Below are 18,673 nucleotides of genomic sequence, written 5' to 3' on the forward strand. Positions count from 1 at the left end.
AATATAGGTTAATATATAAAAATTAAAAATCTCAGTAATTGTGAACAAACTTCATTTAATATGGACTCCTAAGAATGAGTTAAATGACAAGATATGTTTGCTATTAATAGAAAATCAAAGTATAAGAACAGAGTGCAAGAAAAAGCTAGACATACCTTAGTTCTACTAAAATTGATAGTAATTTGTTTTGTTAATTAGGAAAGCTGAAGAATTTACTTCACAAGTGGGAAAGTATAAAGGATACTTCAAAACTAGCAACAGCATTAGGCAATATTTATAATACAAAGTTCAACACTTCTTTTACTTTATAACATTGTCAGTTACAGATGCTGTATTAAGGATTTTACCACAATCTATGTCAATTAGCCCTTTAAATATGGACTGTTTTGCAAACACACTGGTAACAAAAGAGTTTTAAGCTTCACCAAAAGTAAACTGATACAGCTAGACCCACCCAAAGATGATCAAATCTAAGGGTGGCAGACCCCAAATCTGACTTTATTCTTTGGAAAGAGTAGCAGAGGGGAAATCATTTATGCCTGTTTGTACAAACCTCAACCATTTACATATTATGTCTAATTATTTGCCTGAGGATGACTCAATTATACTCAGGACATTACTTATTACAATTAATATATAACTGAACTTGCTTAGTTGTTTTCTTGATGTATTTCAGCTATGATTCCCCTCCAACATTCAATTCTTCAGTTCTAATATTGACACAACTGATTTCTCTCCTACAGAAACATTTCCCAGACAGATAACAAACATACTCTGAGAAATGATACCACTAAAGTAGTAAGTAGAGAGCCTCCCAAGATGACCACTTCAAAGGTTCCAATCATTTGGCTATATAAATTCTGGTTCCTTTTAAAAAGTTTTAAATTCAATAATTTTGTGTTCCTGTTATATATTAGGCTCTATGTCTATATACAGACTAAAGAGATAGGGTTCCTATCTCCAGGAAGTTTGCATCTTAGTAGAACAGACACACATGCATACAAGTAATTATGAAAGTCTCAATATTTTGTCTTTATTTCATTCAATCCTCAAAGATGGCTGATAGGTATACTGCTACCAACCACTTTTATGAAGCAATATATAGAACTTGTGCATTGGATGTAAAGACTTGACTTTACAATTTTACACTCTCAAGGTTTTCCCTGAGGTTGTTTCCTTTCTGATTGATGACAGCAAAACAACTAGTCTAAGCCATTCTGGCTCTTTCCTCCCTCATCAAATTCCTTACAAAACATGGTAGACATACTTTTTCACATGACTCTCCATTTTCATGTCCTCCCTCAAAACAAAAATCAGATTCAAAATTTACCTTCATTAAAGCTTCACAAAAATGCTACTGATATAAGCATGTCATTCAAATTGTTAGTTATCCCTCCTGGCAGGAATTTAATGTTATTTAAATCAATTATCTAAATATTGCATTTTAATAAAGAGACTGACAAGCACCCAAAAACTACCACAAGTGTATCCAAGTCCCAGTTTCTCAAGTCCCAAATCATGTGCCACACCGCTACAGGAATGACTGTTCTAAAACACAATTTGAAGCATGCTGCCCATGTTTTAAAACCCATCTACGGTCCCACGCACTGCCATGCCTCATGGGATCAATTCAAATTGCTTAGTTCTGTCACACGAACTCCATAATTTAGCCCTAACTGTTTTTGACACTATACCTCACCTGCCTAAGGACAGTCATATTAATGAACATCTGCAGCCCCTAAAGTGCTGTGCTGTTTCATGCATAAATTCTGCATATGCTGTTGTGTAACTGTACTGTCCTCAGCCTCATTCCAATCCAAACTCATTAGTAAAAGAGTTAGTACTCTTCATGAAGATTCTCTAACTTCCCACCCCAAAGTTTATCACTCTTCCAGTGCTACTGCTGCATCCTTGGCTTCTTTCACAACACTAATCAGGTAATATTGTTAAGTATTGATTTATATGACTTCTCCATCTTAAGTTTATTAATATTCTGTTTATCTAATTTCCTTAGTGCTTCATTTACATAAGGCTCAATAGCATTGTGAATGAATAAATGATAAAAAAAAATGCAAACTACCTCATAAGAACTATATATGGTTAGCTATGAGGCTCCAAAAACAAAAATAAAAACAAGGTTCTAGAGCAATCTTTAAATTTCTGAAGGGAAATTATGTAAAAGACCTGACTTGTTCTTTGTAGCTCTAAAGGGCAAATTAGGACTAGAAACATTACAAAGAGATACACTGTACTTCCACATAAAGAGAACCTTCTAACAATAACATTGCTCAATAGGCTGCCTTGAGGAAATTGAGCTCCCTGTTAGTGAAAGAATTCAAGCAGGGGCTAAACAACACCCATCAGGTGCTTTAAAACTATCTAAGAAGAGGCAGAAACTTTGCTCTAGGGTTGTTGTTGTCACTTTGTTTTCTTTTGTTGAATTTTGAGCTAACCTAGAAGTACTTCTTGAACTGATAGAACCTATGATACAACCTGTGATAGATCCTACATTCTAGTAGCAAAGTTGAAATATTTCTCCTAACCAAGGTAGTTGTCTTTTTTCCTCTCTCTCTACAAGTGTTATGATGTTTCCATCAAATTTAAAAAATTACAAATTAAAAACCAAATTAAACATTTAAAAATTGTATTTTGGTGGTCTAAGAGCAAAACAAACTTATGTCCTCATTAAAACATGTACCTAGTTATTATTTTACTCAACAAAGTTTTATAGTGGTTATCTTCTAAATTTTTCCTTCAGGCATTATAATTCTCAGTTTTATTACTATGCCCCATACTGAAAGTCAATTACTGTCCTACTATTCTTGACTGTATTACTATGCTTCTGGGAGTATATTATAAAGATGGACATCACCCTCTGGTTATGCATTCAACTGTTGTGCCAGTTATGTTAAATAATAATCATCATCAAAATTTTTCTTTTTTTTTTTTTGGTTAATCCTCACCTGAGGATATGTTTCCATTGATTCTTAGACAGAATGAAAGGGAAAAAGGGAGAGAGGGAGGGAGGGAGGGAGGAGGACAGGGAGGGAGGGAGGGAGGGAGGGGGAGAGGGAGAGAAAGAGAGACATGGATGTAAGAAACATATTGACTGGTTTCTCCTGCATGACCCACACCAGGGCCAGGAATCAAACCTGCAACTGAGGCAGGTGCCCTTGACCAGGAATCAAGTCTACTACCCTTGGTCCACAGGCCCATGCTCTAACCACTGAGGAAAACCGGCCAGAGCTATCCATCAAAATTTTTATTTTATTAGTCTTTGGTTAGTTAACAAATTTTGGTGATCAACACACAATTCTGAATAACAACAAATCCTTTGTTTTCCAAACAACATCCAATGGTTATCTATCTCTTTAATTCTAGATAGTACCAATGAAGTTAAAAAGTCAGTCCAGCCCTGGCCAGTTTGGCTCAGCGTTTAGAGCGTCGGCCCAAGGACCAGAGAGTCCCAGGTTCAGTTCCCACTAAGGGCACGTACCTTGGTTGTAGTTTGTCCCTGGCCCCAGTTGGGGTTGTGTGGGTGGCAACCAGTCATGTCTCTCGCACCTCGATGTTTTTCTCTCTTCCTCCCTCTCTCCCTTCCGCTCTATCTGAAGATAAATGCAAAAAATGTCCTTGAGTGAGGATTAAAAAAAAAGTCAGTCCAACAGGGGTGAGGGTGAGGAGTGTCAAGGGCCATGTAAGCAAAAAAAGAAAAAGAACTTAAATTTAAATTTTATCACTCTTCAAAAACACAGAGACTACTTACTCAATTGAAACCTTTTACTAATTTAAAACTTCAGTAACTTACTTCAGAACTTAAATTTTTATGAACTATATCTTCCTGGTAATGAACAATTAATTTTCTCTTCATGGGTAAGAGAAACTTTAATTTTGTTTGCTACATTTACCGCGGTGCTTATAACAGAAACTTTCCTTTTAGCACTGCAACTCAAGTAAGAAAACATTGTGTAAAACTGTATTTTTTTTTTTTTTTTTTATCCTCACCCGAGGACATTTTTTTGCATTTTTTTGTTCAGACAGAAAGGGAGGGAGAGAGAGGAAGAGAGAGAGAGAGAGAAACATCGATGTGAAGGGACACATCGAGTGGTTGCCACCCGCACGACCAACCAGGGCCGGGGACAAACTGCAACCGAGGTACATGCCCTTAGCGGGAACCGAACCCGGGTCTCTCTGTACCGCAAGTCAACGCTCTAACCGCTGAACCAAACTGGCCAGGGCTAAAACTGTATATTGTGTTTATTTTACCCTCTGATACATATACTTTTTAATAATACCTGAATCTAACATACAATCTAAACTTATGAAGCCTAAATTAAACCTTATATAATAAACAACCTATCATTAAAAACTATTTCACTTGCATGATATAGCCTATTAAAAAGCCATGACAACCTGGCCTATTTGGCTCAGAGGTTGAGCATCGACCCATGCACTAATAGGTCGCCAGTTTGATTCCTGGTCAGGGTACACACCCAGGTAGTGGGCCAAATCCCCAGTGGAGTGGAGGCAGCCAATTGATGTTTTTATCTCTCTCTCCCTCTCCCTTCCTCTCTCTCTAAAATTAATAAAGAAAAAAAGAGGCCATGAGCAGATGAGGACATTAGGGAAGTTAAGAGGGAGAGGTATAGCCCTAGCCAATGTGGCTCAGTTGGATGGGCTTCGTCCCATGCAACGAAAGGTTGCCGATTCCATTCCCAGTCTGGGCACATGCCTAGGTTGTGGGCTCAATCCCCAGCAGGGGAGGCAAGCTGATGGATGTTTTGCTCTCATGTAGATGTTTCTCTCTCCCTCTCCCCCTTCCCATCCTCTTTCTCTAAAAATCAATTTAATAAAAAAGAAAGGAGAGGCATAGCAGATATCTTTAGGGAAAGCAGTTGCCAGAAACATCCACAGAGGCATTGAGGTAAGCAGAAAAATAAATACGGAGATAATCTGTGATAATACTCTAAAGCCCACAGGCCAAAGTACAGAGCTAAATTCCAGCTAACAATTATTCTCTCCCCAGAAATTCTCTGTACAAGCCTCTTCAAATTCATTCTCTAACAGCTTCTCCTGCCTGTAACCATACCTCCAACGCTCTCTGATTTTATCTTCTTTTTTTTTTTTTTTTTTTTTTTTTTTTTTTTTTGTACAGATAGAGTGGGAGGGAGAGAGAGCGAGAGAAACATCGACGTGAAGGGACACATCGAGTGGCTGCCACCCGCACGACCAACCAGGGCCGGGGACAAACTGCAACCGAAGTACGTGCCCTTAGCGGGAACCGAACCCGGGTCTCTCCGGACCGCAGGCCGACGCTCTAACCGCTGAGCCAAACTGGCCAGGGCTTATCTTCTTTTTTACCACCTCAACTGTAATAGTATGGAAACAAAGTATTTATCTTTAGTTTTAGTTTATATTTCCTGTCCTGCTTTTCAAAAGCAGATAATATGAGCATTTGATGGTTTTTTAAATAAAAAAAATAAAACTGTTGCAGTCTTTGAATAACTTTTTCCTAAGACAACAGAAAAGTATATCCCCTACTTGACCAGAAGACTACCAACAGTCAAAACTAGATTAGGAAATTCTAAATAATGCCCATTGTATGATGGGTAGTTGTACGTTACAGTATTTGGGAAAACACTAGAAAACAGCACATAATTTGATTTCAAAACTATCATGTTCAGTTCCAAACTTAAAATGTTTCAATCCGTGTGAGGTTAGAGACCGGCAGATAGAAATATTTTTTAACCAAGAAAGGCATCCCAAAATAAAATTCTAATTAAAAAGAAATCAACAGCAAAATTCAAAGGTAAATAAAACACATTATTAAGTTCACTGTCAAACTAGCTCTAAGTAGGTGCCTAACTTGTAGTTTGGTTTCCTAAGGTAAACTCTTAATTGCAGGAAAGAGCCTGCTGAAAACCTAGAGAGTCACATGGATTTCCCTCTCTTTCTTCTTTTGGCCACAAAATTAAGTGCAAGAAAGGCTGAAGCAGCAAATTCTAAAGGGGACTAAGCCATGTGCAATATGCAGGAGTTTTTCTTAAAGGCATGGAAAATAATTATAACTAGCAGCAAAAGGAAGAAAAAGTAACACCCTTTTTATAAGCTGTAAATAAGGAGAGGTAAAGTTATGACTCTACATTAAAGAGTTATGAGTCAAGTTTTGTGAGCTAAAGCTACAGAACAGGGAAGCATGGCTATCTAAACAGCATAAAATGAAAGTAAAAGACCCTTGTCACCAACAAAAAGGAAGCTAAGATTTAAGTAGGCAGAGATAACTTCTCAACCGGTGAAAGTTAGGAAAATACTTCTTTTTTTATTGATATTTTACAGCATAAGGAAGGGAGAGAGAGACAGAAACATTGATGTGAGGGAGAATGTACCCTGACCAGGAATTGAATTGGAACTTCTCAGTCCATGGGATGATGCTCAATCCAGAGCCACACCAGCCAGGCAGGAAAATACTTCTACATTTGTATTTATATCTGTTCTCTGTCATATCTCTATTTATACTCATCAATTACATTGTACATAAGCATGACCCAATTTTAAATAAATAAAGCAATCTGAGCTATAAATATATGCTGTAACTTCTTTTAGTAATTACCTGAGGAAAACTGCCTGTAAACAATTATTTCAGTAATTATAGTCTGGGAACCATCTATATGAAAATCACTTGAGCCCTGGCTGGTTTGGCTCAGCGGTTGGAGTGTCAGCCTGCAGTCCAGAGAGACCGGGTTCAGTTCCCGCTAAGGGCATGTACCTCGGTTGCAGTTTGTCCCCGGTCCTGGTTGGGTTGTACGGGGTGGCGACCACTTGATGTGTCCCTTTCACGTCAATGTTTCTCTCCCTCTCTCTCTTCCTCCCACTCTATCTCAGCAAAAAATGGAAGAATGTCCTCGGGTGAGAATAAAAAAAAAAAAAAAAAGAAAATCACTTGAGAGTACTACTTGGTAAATAATTTGGATTCCTGTTGGGCCCCACCCAAGATCTACTCAATCAAAAGGGAAGGGGAAACTGGCCAGTGTGGCTCAGTGGTTGAGCGTCGACCCATGCACCAAGAGGTCGCTGGTTTGATTCCCGGTCAGGGCACACGCCCAGGTTGTGGGCCAAATCCCCAATGGGGGCATGCAGGAGGTGGCCAATTGATGTTCTCTCTCATCAATGTTTCTCTCTCTCTCTCTCCCTCTCCCATCCTCTGTCTCTAAACTCAATAAAGAAAATATATTTTTAAAAAAGGGGAGGGGAGGCCCTCAAGGAATCTGCATTGCTAACATCCCTACCCCCTCCTTAAAACACTCAAGTTTAAGAATCACTGTAGTAGGGTCCAAGCAACTATTAACCAGAACTACCTGGGGACAACTCTTAGTGTAGCCAACAGAGTTCCTAGGAAGAAATACGCAGCCTCAAAAGGGACTGCCTTTCCTTTTCTGAGTAATACATTTAGAGATGGGTAACAGATGTATTGCCTCAAAAGCTCCAAATGTTTCCATTCTTCCCCAAAGCGTTCCTACCGCAACATACTTAGTATGAAATGTCTGAGTAAGCCAAGTTAAACATTTCATGAACTTAAACTTAAAAACTGGCTTTGCCTGTCTACAAAAGGTCCTTAAAACAATAAAAGATACAAATATTTTAATCCTTGCCCTGGTTGGTTTGGCTCAGCGGTTAGAGCGTCGGCCAGCAGACCAGAGAGACCTGGGTTCGGTTCCCGCTAAGGGCACGTACCTTGGTTACAGTTCGTCCCCGGCTCCTGTTGGGGTTGTGTGGGTGGCAACCAGTTGATGAGTCTCCCTCTCTTCCTCCCTCTCTCCCTCCCATTCTATCTGAAGATAAATGCAAAAATGTCCTCTGAGTGAGGATTTAAAAAAAAGTTCATAACAAGTATTTTAATCTTTCTCAACATTACCTTTCAGTTCCTTCTCAGATTTGTTTTAGTCAAAGCTTCAAGACTTCTGGAAATTTTATACCACTACACTAGAGTCCATTTTAACACCCATCCAATCCCAAATACCAATTATGTGTAAAAATCAACTACATAAATTGTGTAATGTTTCTTCAGCAATATATATATAATTCATTTATCTCTTCCTTTCTTTAAATATGGTTTTTTTTGAGAGAGAGAGGAAATGGAGAGAGAGATAGAAACATCAATGAGAGAGAGAAACATCGATCAGCTGCCTCCTGCATGCCACACCCCCCTCCCCCCCACTGGGGATCAAGCCCACAACCTGAGCATGTGCCTTGACTGGGAATTAAACCAGGACCTCTCAGTCCGTGGGGCAACACTCAACTCACTGAGCCACACTGGCCAGGCCGTCACGATATGCCACATAATAAATACAAAGCACTTCGAATATTACGTCATTTAACCCTCATGCCTGGCCGGTGTGGCTCAGTGGACTGAGCATTGTCCCACGGACTGAGAAGTCCCGGTTCGATTCCTGGTCAGAGCACATGCTTGGGTTTTGGGCTCGATCCCCAGTGAGGGGCATGCAGGAGGCAGCTAATCAATGTTTCTCTCTCACGCGGATGTTTCTATCTCTCTCTCCCTTCCTCTCTCTCTAAAAAATCAATAAAAAAATGTATTAAAGAAAAAAAGATTCTTAATCCTTATGACAATCCCATGAGGTAGGTATCACTACTATCCCTACTTTATGGATGACTTGTTTTAAGGTCCGGAGAGGTTAAGTAACTTGTCCATAATTACACAGCTAGTAAACTAATTTAAACCCAGGCACTTATCTAACTTTAGAATTAGCATTTTAAACAACTACAATCTCCTGTAGTTTGAAGATGCCATCTGCCAAAAGAAAGTATCTTGAATCTGGCCCTGGCCGGTTTGGCTCAGCGGTTAGAGCGCCCGCCTGCGGTCCGGAGAGGCCCGGGTTCGGTTCCCGCTAAGGGCATGTACCTCGGTTGCAGTTTGTCCCCGGCCCTGGTTGGTCGTGCGGGTGGCAGCCACTCGATGTGTCCCTTTCACATCAATGTTTCCCTGTCTCTCTTTTCCTCTCTCTCCCTCCCACTCTGTCTGTACAAAAAATGGAAAAATGTCCTCGGATGAGGATTAAAAAAAAAAAAAGAAAAAAGAAAGTATCTTGAATCTGGCCAGGTAGGGGTTGTAGATTCTGGAGAATCTGATTTTTTAAAATGTGCTTTCTCCTAGGAGATTTTGAAGTTTAACAAAGACTAAGAACTATTGCACTAGGCTATTAGTTCACCAAAGTGGAGCACTGGCAACCTTTGAGAAATAACTTATAGTCAGTCATAAAGTTCAAGTCTCAAATTCCAGTTCATTGATTAACTAGAATTTACTTATTACTTCTCTCTTTCTCCTGCCCTACCTCCCTCTCTCTCTCTCTTTCCTGATACACACACACCCCATTCCAAAGAATTATCAGGGGGGAAAAAAATCTAGCTTTTTCTAAAGAAAAAAAATTAGAACTGCTGGTCTATACTGTCTACAGCCAAGAAACTAAACAAAGATCACTGAAGTTTTGCATGATTACTCTGCGTCAATTAGATCTTTACTGAAAGAAATGTTCAACGTAGAATTGAGTCGACATGAAAGGGACACATCAAGGGGCTGCCACCCGCACGACCAACCAGGGCCAGGGACAAACTGCAACCGAGGTATGCACCCTTAGCGGGAACTGAACCCGGGTCTCTCTGGACCGCAGGCCGACGCTCTAACCGCTGAGCCAAACCGGCCAGGGCACAATCCTGTTTTTTAAAGCATCCTCTTTAACTCAGTTCACATTTGTATCACTTAGCCAGCAAATATTTGAGGTCTACAACAGTGTGTGCAAGAGAATCGTGTAATATAATATTACAGTACTGTACACTGGATATGGAAGGGATTCTGAATTTTCTGATTTCACAGATGAGGAAAATGAAATTTAGTAATTTGCCCAACGTTACCAAATTATTTAATAGTAAAAGAAGCTTCCCAGGACAAAAGCCAGTTTTTATTTCTCAAGCCAGTAGTATTTTCACTACACCAAAAGCTATGTTTTGTTCATAAACTTCTTATAATTCATAGAAGTCAGCACCTTAACTTCCAACCCCAGAAATCAGATCTATAGTCTAGTTCTGATTTTTATTTTTTATTAACTATCTGACTCTAGGCAAATAATTGTAAAATAAAAATAAATCTGCCCTGGCCGGTGTGGCTTAGTTGGTTGGGTATAATCATGTGCACCTAAAGATTGCCAGTTCGATTCCCATTCAGGGCACATGCCTGGGTTTCAGGCTTGATCCCAGTTGGGAGTGTTCAGGAGGCAGCTGATTGATGTTTCTCTTTCTCTCAAAATTCAATAAATTTATTTTTTAAAAATTTAAAAATCCTACCCTTCCTAGGTCACAAATATATTTCAAGAATCAAAAAAGAAAACTTACAAGGATAATACATAGGAAAATAATTCTGGAAAAATATTATGTAGAATTAAGATATACTTTCAAATTTTTTTCTAGAGGCAAACAGGTACTGGTTAAATCTTATAACTACCCCAAATAGCCTGAACTGAAAAGCTTCAAAAACCATTGCTATAGGTACCCCTAACTAACAACTTATTACCATGTCTAACTCATTTCCAATATTAAATTAATAGCACCTTTCTAGGTGATGTCTAGCAAATAAAAGATTTCACTGAGAACAGCACTGTCAGTTTTCCACAGGGTCTTAAACAACGAATAAAGTGATCCCTGAAGTTCTTTCTACTTTAAACATTTCTGACCTTACAGTAAAACACACTGCTTCCCAAAAAACTCTATGCCAAATAAACTGTGAGGTTTAAGTTATAGAATGTACAACAGGTCCTTGAATAATGTCGTTTCGTTAATTGATAAGATGCTGAGATACTGTAGGAACTTAACTTTGGTTTATATCAGTTAGCCTAAAGTAAACCTAATTTCATATGCATGGTTTCACTTAAAGCTGCACAACCTGTGGACAATGTTAAGTGAGGACTTCTATACAAATGTTGATTTCTAAGTTGTGACAAATGTATCAGAGTAATATGATGTTGACAATACAGGAACAGGGTGAGCAGTATAGGAGAACTCTCTTATGTAATATCTGTACAACTTTTCTGCAAATCTAAAACTATTATAAAATAAAAAATATTTTATTTTTATTATTATTTTAAAATATATTTTTATTGATTTTGAGAGAGAAAAGAAGAGGGAGAAAGAGGTAGAAACATCATGTGAATGGTTGATTGGCTGCCCCCTGCACACCCCTTACTGGGGATCGAGCCCACAACCTGGGCATGTGCCCTGACCAGGAATCAAACTAGTGACCTCTTGGTGCATGGGTTGATGCTCAACCACTGAAACACACGGGCAGGGCTAAAATAAAAAATATTTTACAAAACAAAAGCTTATGCCTGGCCAGTGTGGCTCAGTGGACTGAGCATCATCCCATATACTGAGAGGTCCTAGCTCTATTCCCGGTCAGGGCACATGCCTTGGTTGTAGGCTTAATCCCCAAGTAGGGGGCGTGCTGGAGGGAGCCAAGCGATGTTTTTCTCTCACATCGATGTTTCTATCTCTCTCTCCCTTTCTCTCTCTCTAAAATAAAAATAAAATAGAATAAAATAAAATAAAATAAAAGCCCGGTGGTGTGGCCCAGTTGCTTGAGCATTCCCATTCACCAGGAGGTCACCAGTTCAATTCCTAGTCAGGGCACAGGCCTGGGTCTCAGGCACCATTCTCAGTGGGGGCGTGGAGGAGGCAGTGGATCAGTGTTTCTCTCTTACATGAATGTTTCTCTCTTACATGAATGTTTCTCTCTCTAAAAAAAACCCAATAAAAATATTTTAAAAATTAAAAAATAAATAAGTAAAATAAAAAGTAATTATCTATGTCCATTTTGAATAATACAGAAAATTTCTACTGAACAAGTAACTGCAAGATAATATTGGATTAATAGTCTGCTTTGTTAACTTAGTTCAACATTTCCAAATGATGTTTGAGCATTTGAAATATCTTAGTCCCACAAAAACTGAAGTTTCCCCAAACTGTCCTACCAAATTATTCATATTCATATTGTCACATCTCTAACCATCCAACTTAAAACCATGACTGAATTCCTTGAACCAATGCTAGACACTTCCCACAGTTCAGTGTAGATCTCTATTCTCTACAGTGTTTTGTGACTGGTTGTTTTGTTTTTTAAGAAAATACCAAATCACGGGGAAGAGGATGGGGAGAAGGGATCAGACACAGGGAAAAGATACAAAAGGCTCTTGAGCCATTGGCATCCCCATCTAACATATAATGGGTAGCTTCACAACACTCTAAAATCTTTATAGACTCTTATTTTTTATTCCAGAGCAATTAATTACACATTTTATATAGCTTTTCAAAAATTTTAAAGTATTTTACTTTATTAATATATAAGTAATGTTCAAAGAAGTTCCATTAGTGACATAGAAATGAATACTTTTGCATTTATTTTTATATCTTGTAGTAACATATTTAATATTTAGATCAAGATAATTCTTCATTCTTCTTATAATTATACCACATGTGTATTAGAAAAATTGCTTGCTGCCGGCCAATGTGGCTCAGTGGTTGAATGTCAACCCATGTACCAAGAGGTACTGGTTTGATTCCCTGTCAGGGCACATGCCTGGGTTGTGTCCCCAGTAGGGGGTGTGCAGGAAGGAGCTGATGGATGATGTTTCTCTCTCATCACTGTTTCTCTAACAATCATTAAAAACATTAAAAAAAGAAAAGAAAAACTGCTTGCTTTGGGGAACTATAAAAATCTTTTGACATTATGCGCCTTTACTTAATCAAGATGTTGAAGAAGGATTTTTTTTTTTTCCCCTAAGAAGCTGGTTTTAGAACTATAGTTTTTATTTTAGGAAAAAGTAAGAAAGTCCTATCTAACAGCAAGATCTATAATGGCTCATTCAAGTGAATTAAGATTTTTGTCAACTACCACAAATTCTGGAGTTAAAAAGAAGGTTGATTTTGTTGTTTCTGAGAACCTTAAATTAAGAAAAATTGTAACTGTAGAAATTTTAAATTCTCAATATCATAGTTCACAAAAATATATAGTCTTAACAATTTTCCTATTGGGAAGAATAAAGAACTACCAGGAAACACAGATAGATACTTATGGGTTTCTAAATAAAGTAATGATACCAGTGCAGTCTGAACAAGCCTCAAAAGTAATAAATAGCTTAATAAAATATATCTATAAAGAGTAAATCTACCTAAAACAATAAACCATTCTAGTTTAAAAACAATTAAGACATAAATTTGCTTGAAGGACCCATAAAAATGGTTTAAAGCTACCTTATTTTTATTATTTTAATGTTTTTATTGATTTTTTTTTTTAAACATGGAAAGGAAGGGAGAGAGAGATAGAAACATCAATGTGAGAAAGAAACATTGATGAGCTGCCTCCTGCACGCCCCTCACTGGGGATTGAGCCCACAAACTTGGGCATGTGCCCTGACCAGGAATCAAACCAGGACCCTCAGTCCATGTAACAATGCTCAATCCACTGAGCCATACCAGCCAGGTGAATTGGTGACAGTGGGGGTAGTAGTACCCACCAAGCATTTTATTTATTTATTTATTTTCTTTATTAATATTATAGAGAGAGGAAGTGAGAAGGAGAGAGAGAAACATCGATGAGAGAGAGAACATCTATTGGCCGCCTCCTGCGTGACCCCCACTGGGGATTGGGCCCATAACCTGGGCATGTGTCCTGACCGGGAATCGAACCGGTGACCTCTTGGTGCATAGATCGATGCTCAACTGCTGAGCCACACCGGCCAGACCCCACCCAGCATTTTAAAACTTTTATAGAGCCCTGGCCTGTGTGGTTCAGTGGTTAGAGTGTTGGCGCTCTGACCAAAGGGTCTGGGGTTTGATTCCCAGTCAAAGGCATGCACCTGGGATTGCAGGTTTGATCCCCAGCACTGTTCATCATGTGTGCAGGAGGCAACCAATTGATGTCTCTCTCACATGGATGTCCCCCCCCCCCAACCTCTCTTCTTTCCACTCTCTCTAAAAATCAATGGGAAAAATATCCTCTGGTGAGGATTTAAAATAAAATAAAATAAAATAAAAACACACAATAAAACCTTTCTAGACAGGAAAGGGCTAAAGATCCAAGGGAATGTTACCTCTAGGGCTCCCATCATCGTCCAATCACCATAAACACAGAGATGCCCCTGTGAAGCTGAGGCAAGCTCCCAACAGGGACAGAACTACAATTCACCTCATTTGGTAGGGAGAGAAAGCAGGTGATCATGACAGCAGTCCCATCCTGGACCAAATTCCTTTCCTTCCCATTAGGCTTCTACCCCAATCAATGGAGCTCCTGCCAATAATGTATCTTAACTGAACACAACTATATAGGAATAGATAAATTGCTGTAAAATGTTCCCCTCTCTTTACTTAAGGCAAAACAAACCTGAAGCTAATCTTTAGAAGTATTTCTGTTATAGATTTTTGCCCAGGGAAGGGAAAGACAGTAAGCAGGAAGAAGGAAAAGATGGAGGATAATCAGGTGGGAGAGAAAAGAGCCACAGGTGAACAGTAATTGTGATGGAATGTAAACCAGGACTGAAAATTAGGAATCCTGGTTTCTAATCCCAGTTTGCCATTAGCTAACTAAACTACCTACTTTACTTTTTTAAATATGTTTTTATTGATTTTTAGAGAGATAGGAAGGGAGAAGGAGAAAAAGAAATATCAATGAGAGACAAACATCAATTGACTGCTTCCTGAATGCCTCCTACCTAGGATCAAGCCCACAACCTTGATGTGTGTCCTGACCAGGAATCCAACCAGTGACCTCTTGGTACATGGAACAATGCTCAATCCACTGAGCCACACCAGCTGGACTAAACTACCTTCTTTAGACAGTGAACTTCCGCATCAAAAAATGAAGTAGGTGTAGCGGTTGCACACAAGAATAAGAATACATCCTAGAACTAGGTATCCCCAAAGGGAGCCCTGGCTCAGAGCTTCAGATTTGAGAATGGCAACTGTGCACAGGAAGAAAAAAAAAAAACCTCTTAGGCAGCTGGAGCAAGGAACATTTCTCATTATTTTGCCTGGGGATGGAAGACTGTTCAAAATTACTAGGTACAAATTACCATCTAGAGAACAGTAGAGGCAGAGTCCCTGCAAGTTACCAATTCAACATAACCCAAGTGGGGTTCTTTATACAAGCATTAGATATTAAAAGTTTCAGAGATGAATGCCATAATCTCTGCCTTTAAGACTCAAAGTCCAGTTAAGGTTTTGGCTAAATGCTAAGGAAAAAACTGTGCCTGTCTGACTCTGTCCTTTCCTATCAATGTTATATAAAGAAAGCAATGACACCTAAAATCTTTACATTCAGATCTCAATTAAGAAAAATGAGACTTAATGAAATTAACTTCAGAGTACCTAAGTTTTCTAACTTCAAACCCAGTGATTTGATACACACGATTAGTGTGGTTATATGAATGTCAAATACCTGCATTAATTACAGTCCTATTAACCTACAGGATAAAGAAAAATTTAAAAATTCTATCAGAATTCCTGCCAACACTTAATAATGAAAGCCTCTTATAATAGATTTGCCTTATTATTCATAAATTGCAATGCATATATATAACCCCCACTAGCCCATCCTCCACTTCCAAGTTAAAGACAATGACCATTGTCCAAAACATCTCTATTCCCAATGGCTGGCACACAGCAAGTACTCTCCATACACTGGTTGAATTAGTGATCTCCAAAGCCCCGCCCAGGTCTAAAATTATTTGACACCTGACATCAAAATATGACCAATAAATACCTAAAGGCCACACAAGATTACAAATATATACACTTAAGTTACCTTGAAAGCTTTAAAAATACTGCCACTACAAGCTTTAAGTATATTTTTGCAACTACAGGCACAAATGTAGGTCTTACTACTCTATATATTTTGTTCTGCAAGTAACACAAAATTAGGATTTATCAATCTTGATTTAAACAACCTTATAATTTATCTGTAAATTTATACAAGACAGAAAAGGGATAATAAAGTGGAAAAAAGAATAAGAAATATTAATTACAATCAGATAATTGTGACTGTGTGTTTATAATGCACACTAGTTGTATAATCCTCTATAATTTGAGCTGTAGAATTTTTTTCTTTTTTTTGTTAATCTGAGAGAGAGAGAGAGAGAGAGAGAGAGAGAAAACATCAATGTGATAGAGACACACTGATTGGTTGCCTCCCATACACACCCTGACCAACTGGATCCAACCTGCAACCCAAGTATTTGCCCTTGACCAGGAATCAAACCCCCTACCCTTCCGTGCACCAGCTGGCACTCTAACCACTGAGTGCACCGGCTTGGGCAGAATTCATTTCTGGTTTTTGTGAAGATACCTGAAAAACTAACAATAACACAGGCGAGAGAACTCTGAAAGGCAGGGTTTTACAAGTTGGGAACAATTTCCTATTTGCTTATAGATTTTTTTTAAGCGGGTCAAAATCTGACTCAAGGGAGATTGCTTTTGCTTTTCATTAATGTGCATTAAGAGGAGTATTTTTTGACTACTGAATCATTCCTGACAAACCAACAAAGCCCCATTCTGACATTTGCAATGTCCAACACCATAATTTAGTTTCAAGAATAGAGGTCAAATGATATAAATAATGCTGAAAAAAGTGGAGGCCTATCTGGCAGAAGGAGATAAGAGGGATTTTCCAGATAAACTGCCATCATAATTTGGTTTTAAAGGCTGGGATCAAATTCTAAACACCAATACAATTAAATAAAGGCCACGGGGGGCGGGGGGGGGGGGACACTGAAGTTCAACCTCGTCTATTTTCAAGAATTCCCAAATAATTTGAATGGATTTGACTCCATGCAGACAGCTCTGAAAAACGACTTCCCTTTCTCTTTCACAACCACAACCCTACACACACCACCACCCTCCCCGCCCCAATCCTTGTAGTACAATTTTTAAAAATTGGGGACGAAGCAGGCTGCCTTCCCAGAAGAGGCAAAACTGCAGACAGGACATACTACCAGGTTGGCAGGACCTGAATACACAGAAACCAGGTGAGTATACCCTCCAGCCGACAAAGGAACAGAGATTCGCTCCCCACAGAGCTCAAACTTCCACAGACAGCACAATGCAGACCCAGTTCCTCTTCCCCCGGTGACAAATCAAAGCTAAGTCAAGACGCCAGCAAGAGCCCGCGAGGAGGCGGTCCCCCCAGCCGCTCTCGGCTGGCACCCGGCCTCGGCCCGAACCCACCCCGAGCCCCCGAGAAGCCTGCGCTGTACCTGGCGAAGAAGTCGGCGAAGCCACCGCTTCGTCGAGCCCGGGCCGAGGTCCCCGCGGGGCCCTGCTCCGCGGCGGACGAGGGCACCGGCGGCCCTGCCGGGGGCAGGTGGTCGCCGGCGCTCTGGCGACGGCTCACCTCGAACGTGTTCCGAGAGTTCAAGTGAACGTCGGAGAAGCCGAGGCGCGACTCGGCGCCTGCGCCCCCGCTAGTCCTCTCGGCCAAGGTGTCGGGGGATGTGCCTTCCTGGGGACCCCCGGCACCGGCTCCCAGCTGCTCCAAGTCCTTGCTGCTGCTGCCACCGCTGGCTGTGCTGCCCCCCACGCCGCTGCCCGCGCCCTCGGGCTCTTCTGTGTCCGCCGCCGCCAGGCAGCAGCTCCGCAGCGGGTCCTCGAGCGGTGCGGCCCAGTCGGACCGGCTGCCCGCGCCGTCCGCGCCCTCGTCGCCAGGCCCCTCCGGGCGGAGGCGGCGGTGGCGGTGGCGTGGGTCCCGGCCGCTAGCGCGAGCCAGCCCGTGAGCCTCCTCCAGGTTGCGACAGTCCTGGCCCGGCAGAAATCCCGAGTCCCCGTTGGTCATGCCTCCGTATCGCGGCGTGCCGGCATCCGCCGCCTCCGCGCCTCGGTGCTTGGAACCCGGGTCCGGCGGGCAGGTGTCCGAGCGCGGGGCTGCCGAGGGCGGAGTGCTGGACTGGCCGGCGGCGAGCGGACGGTAGCACAGCCCAGGCTCCACTTGCCTCCCGGCCGCCGCGAGGTAACGCTGAAGGAGCTGCTGAGGCGGCGTCTCCTCCTCCTCTTCCCCCTCCTCCTCCGGCGGCTCCACAGCGCCGACGCCTCCGCCAAAGCTGCCCGTGGCCCGTATCATCTTCCCGTCCTGGCCCGCCGACTCAGGCGCTGGCACAGGGAGCAAGTTGGGGTTTCTTCCCGTGCAGGCTCCGGCATCCTCCGGACCCACCATCTGGGCCGGGTGAGTGCCGCCCGAGGAGGCGACAGAAGACTCCCCGGCGCAGGCTCGACCCGGGAATAGCCCTAGGTGCTAGGGCCGCCGGCCGCCGCAGCAACCTTCCCAAACCCTCCCCTCCCACGGGGGTTCGGGCAGTTGCAGGAGGGCGGGCCAGTGCCTGGGTTTGCGCACGCGCAAAAGCTGGACCGGTCAAGCCCGGACCGGAGATTCCGCGAACCATAGAGACGCCAGCTAGAGGGACCCTCTCCATAACATTTAGGCAGCCAATCTGGGATCCGCCATCTGGATGGTGGAGGTTGGTTGGTCCATTATGAGCATGACAGTTCTTACAGAAGCATGGGATGGCTCACTTAGCAAAAATTCACTTGGCGCACTTAATTTATAGGAGTAGGATGGAGGATGTTAGAT

General features: G+C 41.3%; 1 protein-coding gene across 1 annotated transcript in view; it reads right to left on the reverse strand.

The window, feature by feature from the left end:
* TBC1D12 (TBC1 domain family member 12) overlaps positions 1-18,341 on the reverse strand; it is a 99,478-nt gene extending 81,137 nt beyond the window's left edge. Inside the window, exon 1 of the mRNA XM_036265030.1 lies at positions 17,307-18,341. Coding sequence (XP_036120923.1) covers positions 17,307-18,259 — 953 coding nt within the window. The 5' untranslated portion in view covers positions 18,260-18,341. The remainder of the gene's footprint in view (positions 1-17,306) is intronic.
* Positions 18,342-18,673: the final 332 nt, after the last annotated feature.

Source organism: Molossus molossus, unplaced genomic scaffold (assembly GCF_014108415.1).
Source record: "Molossus molossus isolate mMolMol1 unplaced genomic scaffold, mMolMol1.p scaffold_m16_p_17, whole genome shotgun sequence".
In the NCBI taxonomy this organism is placed as follows: domain Eukaryota; kingdom Metazoa; phylum Chordata; class Mammalia; order Chiroptera; family Molossidae; genus Molossus; species Molossus molossus.